The sequence below is a fragment of the Clytia hemisphaerica genome, unplaced genomic scaffold (genome assembly GCF_902728285.1).
Source record: "Clytia hemisphaerica strain Z4C2 unplaced genomic scaffold, Clytia hemisphaerica genome assembly, whole genome shotgun sequence".
In the NCBI taxonomy this organism is placed as follows: Eukaryota; Metazoa; Cnidaria; class Hydrozoa; order Leptothecata; family Clytiidae; genus Clytia; species Clytia hemisphaerica.
Window position 1 is genome coordinate 1,163,841 of NW_027103564.1, and position 6,537 is coordinate 1,170,377.

The following is a 6,537-nucleotide window of genomic DNA, read 5'->3' on the forward strand; positions in this document are numbered from 1 at the left end:
AGGTTAACATTCAAGATAATGCCCATGATTCTTGTTTACTAAAGATTCATTAGTTTTCTAATAAGAAGTTTTGTCATGTCTTTTCAAAAAGTAAATATTAACTTGTGAATATTATGACGCAACTGTATACGATAAAACTTTTAGTCAGGTTGGCAAAACATACAGTATCTCCAGCCAAGTAGACTTTTTTTTCATAAGAACCAGTAAAGTTTTGCTAAGGCTTGAGCCTCATTGTTCTAATTCATTCTTATCTCCAGCCAAATACATGTGAAAACAAAGACTATTAAAGAAGACTAGAAGTGCCAACCAAAGGCGGCTAAACAAAAAAAGGTCATCAAGCCTTTAATTTGCAATTAAATTCATCCAAAGTTTCCAAAGAACAATAATGTTTGCAAGTGATTTGATAATTTTAACCATTAAAAGGCTTGGGGACACGAGAAGTTTTTTTCGCGTTGGTGCAATGCAACATATTCCATCCCATCCCAGCCTTTAGAATCTTCTTCCAGAAAATGAAATTCAAATAAATACTCCTACAACGAACATTTGTCAAGGGCATACATCGTATGATATCAAAAATATGAATGAAAATTATCGCCTCATTTAAAAATTGTGGAGGAAGCAAAATTATTTATAATTGATCATAAATTAAATTTCGTCGGAACACTTAAATTTTCAATCCTGAGGGAAAAATTGTACTATGACATAATAAGCCAAAGTACGAGAAGACAAAGTAGACAATTATTATAAAGGCCAAAAAACTTCAGCTGTGAATATGAAGTCTTACGAGAACTGTTTTAGAAGAAGGCTCAAAGTCGCCAAAAATATGCGCGAAAGAGAAGTTGATTGGTTTACCACCCTTCTTTCTACTTTTAGAGAAAGTTCATATTTCTTTCTTTTACTTCAATAGCTATCCCAGGCCCCTTCATCAAATTCCATACTTTTGAAGAAGAGTCAAAGTTTCGACTATTAAGCTTAGAATAACAGGGCTCGAAATAATGGTCGGACATCGGACATTGTCCGACCCAAATAGCTTCATGTCCGACCCAAAAATCATAATTTTCAGGCTAAAGCAACCCTGATCGGACATTTTGTCCGAACCACTTGAAATCGTTATTTCGAGCCTTGGAATAACTATGAGACACTTTCTCAATTATACTAGCCAAACAGAATCTTTGACCAGATTTAGAAACCCTAGAGTATATAGGCCATTTCACAGTCGAGATGAATTTAGGGTAATCTGCACTGATTGCGCTCCCATAGCGGCTGTCCCATTGGTTAGACGCAAAAACCTCCAAAATTCTAGACCAACAGAAAGTCGTTATTACAGTGCAGTGGTCCTGATTACCATGATTTATTTCAATTGTGAAAGGGCCTATGGTTCAAAAATGCAGCTCACTCTAAACGTTCAATAACAATATAGAATATAGGTCATTCGATGCGACCTACAATAAACATCAACCCATATACCATTAAGTTTCAAGCCGAAGGCTAGAGTGAAATCTTCAAGATTTCTCAAGCAAGAAAATGTGAATCTTTAAGATTCGCACTACAATTAAAATGACGGATTGAATCTAGTGCTTTCTTTGATTTTTTTGCTAAGTAGTGTCGCCTTTGTTTGGGGAAACAAATTTCTACACACTCAATTCAAAAATGGAGCATGAAGCTCAGTTTTAAAGTTTCAATATACGTCATTGGGTACGAACATAGTCACTGGGTACTCTTAGGTTCCAAATAAACGGGGGAACCTAATTGCCGGGGGGTTGGAAATTGTACTTTGTCGAAAACCCAAAAATAAGGTAAATATAGGCTAAAATCAGGCTATTTAGAGCAGAAATTAATAAACGGGGGGAGTGTTCTAATAAGGTCCAGGGGGTTGGAAAATTTTCGAAAAATTAACAAGTAAGGGCGTTTATTTGGAACCTAAGAGTACGAACTTTACAGGGACACAAATAAACCCCAGAAAAAAAAAACATTATTATAAAAAGAAACCAGCCAATTAATTATTATGAATAATAAACGGTCCTTATTTAAAAAACCTATACCCTTGAAATAAAGTATATACAGTGGGCATCATATCTAAGCTTAAAATAATTTTTGTAAACTAAATTGTCCTTAACATTAGAAATTAGAATAATATAATGTGTACCTACATAAAAAAAACTTGAGAATGTTTGCCGTTTGTTTGAACGATTTAAAGTCTGTCTCAATATAATTTGCGGTGCTGCAGCGGAGACAAAAAAGGCTATAACTTTTGACATAATTCGAATTAGATTGCAGTTAATTGTGCTTGTTGAAAAGATAAACAGGAGTGGAATATCATTAAAAAAACTAAAAAAAGATCGGAAAATGAAGATTGAAAATGAAGAAGAAGAAAATCTAATCAATTATTCAATATCGAATTCTATCAAAAGTTACAGCTTTTTGTGTATCCACTGCAAATTATATTGAGACAGACTTTAATAGAAACGATTGTTTTTACAGCAAAAATGAAAGGAAAGCAGGCCTTATGGAAATAAAAGCCAAGAAATGATTTTTAATAAAATATGGCCTAGCAAACACTGAGGAAATGAAAGTCGAATGGAAGGAGTGTAAAGTAGCATTGACACCTTAAAAAAGTAGCATATTCACACCTTTTAGAACAGGGGGGGGGGTCAGTACTATAAAATCTCTGACAACATAGCGAGTTAGTACAAAGTGTGCTAAAACACCACTTCTATGATAACCCGGGATGAAAAACACTTTAAAGTACTCATGTCATGTCTTGGATGTTAGTACCGGCAACCCCCTTGTTTAGAAATGAACCCAACCTAACCCAAGGAGTAATTGAAATGGAGAAAAAAATCATTCATACCGTACTTGAAAAAAAACAATACCATATCATCCTTGGTAATGATTTTACAGCGGAACATCACCATCTGCAATTTGGCGAATCTTTATGTGTTAGAGAACAAAATCTTGAGTCTCCAAGTTTAAATGTTCTTTCATCTTGTTTGATTGCAAACTTCAATTTGAAAAAGATATCGCAAGAGTAATCACCAATGCTATTAATCCGAAAATGACCCATAATCCAGCTGTACTTTTCCCTCTAGTTTAAAAATGAGACTCTTTAGTTATGTTACAGTTTTTTCAAATTAAATTCATCGCCTCAAGTAATACAGCATCTCCTCTTTTAACCATTATTTTCATTTTAAAAGTAAAGCTTAAACCATTTTTGTAGGCGAGTTGTAAATGTTGAACCAGAAATTGTTTATTCAGCCTTTTCAGGAGTGAAACAAAAAAAACAATTCGACAAAAAACAAGGAAATTCCATCAAATTCATGTAAACCACAATATCCAATCCAAATGAAGTGCAAAAAAATGAAATCCATCCAGAAAAATGATAAATTAAAACTGCTCCTTTCCATAGATGAATTAAGATCATTCTATTCCTCCACCAAGGCTTCCTCAGCCGGTACCTCATCCCCAAATTCGTATTTCATGAGCACTTGTTGAATTTCCATTCTAGCTAGTCTATTACGACGTGGACTCAATTTCCCTAATAGTCCAACTAAACTTTTACAGAACAACCAGTTTGAATTTTCCTCATCACTTTTCAGCTGGTCGGTCAATTTAGATAAAGTGTTTGCAATAATGATGTCTAATTTCTCACGCTCCCTTTTACTGTATTTACTCTGGTGGACAGGTTCTAAGGTGGAGGAGGCTGACCGCTTGCGTCCAACCTGGTTCTGTTCGGTGTGTGTCGGTGAAGAGTTGCTGTGCGGGGAGTCTGGCATTTCTATATCATTGTCGTTCTCCCCATTGAAACTGACCAGTAGTTTCTCGTCTACATTGTTCCCTTGGAAAAACTCTTTCAGGAAAATGAGTTGGTTGTATAGTCGACATGTCGGAACTTTACTGTTTGATCGGAATGATGCGTTTTCTTTCTTTAGACATCTCATCATGCCATCTCGTAAATTCTTCCAACGCCTCTTTAGAAAATCAACTACAAAATACAAGAAGAAAGAAAACATTTTTTAAGCTTTTTTATTTCTTTTTCATAAGTCTTTTTCAATAGTTTTGAAAGTTTCTCTCAATAGATATGCTTTCATTTTTCTTTATTTTTTTGTATTTTGACCAGTTATGTCTTATGTGTTTCATTGTTTCATTGATTTTAGTTTGATAACCAGCTAGGTCCATAAAAGTATTACTTGTTTTTTATAAAAAAACATTGTAATTTTTGGGAAAAATTTTATTTGGCCCAAATTTGCCCCCAAATTTTTTTTTTCAAAAATTGGGCTCCGTCACATTTTGGCCACCACCATTTTCCAACTTTCTACCAAAAATCAAAAGATTCCTATGATTCAATACTGAGAAAAGTTGGTAACAGATGAATGAACAGACGGAAGGACAAACGGACAAACGAATGAACACAGGTTAATTTAGGACCTCCACCCCACCGAGGTAGGTCCAAAAAACTTAATTTTTGACAGTTAGTACCGGTTAGTACATAAAAATTGTTGTTAATGGCTAAGTATATTACCTGTTTTTGCACTTAGTTCATAGGGTGTAATTAACTTTATTTTGCCACTTTCAAAATTAGACCATTGAATGCCATGGTTCTCATGTACAAACTGACCCCTGACAAAATTATAACATGCAAAGTCTGGCAGTAATAGGACGCAAAACTGTTTCATTACTTACCATCTTTATTCAAGGCAGCTGAAATATCTCTCCAAGCTCTTTTCTTTTCGTCATTATCTTTATACCCTTTGGTCAATGGATCCCAAAGGAAGCGATAACTGTGCACAAGTTTGACAAGTAACTCATCTTCATCATATTTTATAATATCTTCTGTGCCTGAATATTATGACAAAATATAGAAGGCATTATACAGTGTCTGGGAAAAAAGTATTGAGTTTGAACATATGGTTGAGTTTGTGTGGAAGTATGGGAAAGTACGATCCATGTATTGATTGGTAGCACCTTTTGTTTCCCTTTTGCACAAACAGGGCTCGAAATAACGATATTTAGGTGGTCGGACACATTGTCCGATCAAAAATTGATTTGTGTCGGACATGTCCTAAGGCTTTTAAAGTAAAATGGGTCGGACGTGTCCGATTGATTTTTATGTGGGGTATACTTCAAGTCTAATACAAGCTTCTGATAGAATTTCACATTGATCACGAAGAAGCTAAACAAATGCCAATTTTTACTTGAAGCATGCTTTCATTTGTTGAGAAAAAGCATCAGACAAAATGAATATCTAACACTAATGATCGCAACTTTGAGAGTTTTTGTGTGTAAATAAAGAAGTTACTAATTCTATGTAAATTAAAATTTTTTTTGGAAATTTCACAACGCATCTGACAAATTTTTTGAAGGCACCGAAAGTAATTAGGTCGGACATGATGTCCGACTAGAATCGATTTGGGTCGGACATTTCAGCAATTGGGTCGGACAATGTCCGATGTCCGACCGTTATTTCGAGCCCTGCACAAATGTACATGTCCATAAAGACCAGAGGAAAACCATGGAGAGCTCAAAATACAGTTTTATGATTATACACATAAAAATCTTTTACTATATAGGATGTGTTTTGACTTGATACTATTAATAATTAAATACTAAATAGCTTCTTCAATAGTTTAAAAAAGTCTTACCTTCGTCTGGAGCTATAGCTTCTTCGGGTGGCGCACCAGTTACTTGATCTTCTACTGCGATAACAGCTGCTGCTACTTCTGATTCTTCGTTTCCATTTGGTTCTGCAGCAAGTGGAATATTTTCTTCATTTTGTTTTATAGGCTCTTCCATGGTTTTATATTAATTTATGTCAACTGAAAAATTATAATTGCAAGAATAAAAAAAATACACTTTTTTATTGTGCTGATGATGATGTTTTTCTTTTTGTTTTCTCTTTCTCTTTTTCTCTTTATAGGAAAAAATAAAAAAAAAGGAAGAAAGTTAGATCCCGTTTGATCAGTAAAATGGAATACAATAATATGAAGATTTTTGACCGCTTGAATACATTAAAAATGAGACCGAAAGCTAACAAAAGCTACCAGAAGACAGCACACTACCAATAATCAGTGAGGATCTTATCGCGATTCTCAGATTTACGGAAAACACCAGCTTTTTGCTGATTTTTGCCTTGATTGCCCAAAACCTGTAACCTTTTTAGCTTGAGAGAAGAAAAAAATTAGAGTTTTTGGGTTTGCCAAAAAAATGCCTACTCAAAATTTTTTCATCTTCGCAGGATCCATTCTCAACCTTGAAAGACATCTAGGGTTTTTTTTGGCAAGTTCTTCCTTCGAAGAATATTGATCACTTTCTTTTTCCCCTGAAATCCGCGAGAGAAATCAATAATATTTTTGTTTTTATTTTCAGGTATGCCCCCAAATACTGACGTCATCTTGTAAGGATTTAGCATGAACAATAGAACAGACAGACTTGACAAAAGGAACACACAAAAAACAACCCGAGAATCTTACGATGAGGGCGTTTTGTATCCACCTGATATCACGCCCACAGAAGACGCTGTTTACAAGACGGGTGTAAAAA

General features: G+C 34.7%; 1 protein-coding gene across 1 annotated transcript; it reads right to left on the reverse strand.

Annotated features, from left to right (window-relative positions):
- Positions 1-2,856: 2,856 nt before the first annotated feature.
- LOC136800916 (uncharacterized) lies at positions 2,857-5,845 on the reverse strand. The gene is made up of 3 exons (XM_067057525.1): positions 5,640-5,845; positions 4,681-4,836; positions 2,857-3,982 (listed from the first exon to the last, which is right to left on the reverse strand). The coding sequence occupies exons 1-3, from the start codon at positions 5,788-5,790 to the stop codon at positions 3,423-3,425; spliced, it is 867 nt and encodes a 288-aa protein (XP_066913626.1). The 5' UTR covers positions 5,791-5,845; the 3' UTR covers positions 2,857-3,422.
- Positions 5,846-6,537: the final 692 nt, after the last annotated feature.

What these genes read in the sequence shown, in the direction of transcription:
- LOC136800916 (XM_067057525.1), bottom strand. Translation starts at nt 5,790, where the DNA reads ATGGAAGAGCCTATAAAACAAAATGAAGAAAATATTCCACTTGCTGCA. An exon ending in AGCTATAGCTCCAGACGAAG is followed by an intron (nt 4,837 to 5,639) that starts GTAAGACTTTTT and finishes CATAATATTCAG; the next exon opens with GCACAGAAGATATTATAAAA. An exon ending in AGCTGCCTTGAATAAAGATG is followed by an intron (nt 3,983 to 4,680) that starts GTAAGTAATGAA and finishes TGTATTTTGTAG; the next exon opens with TTGATTTTCTAAAGAGGCGT.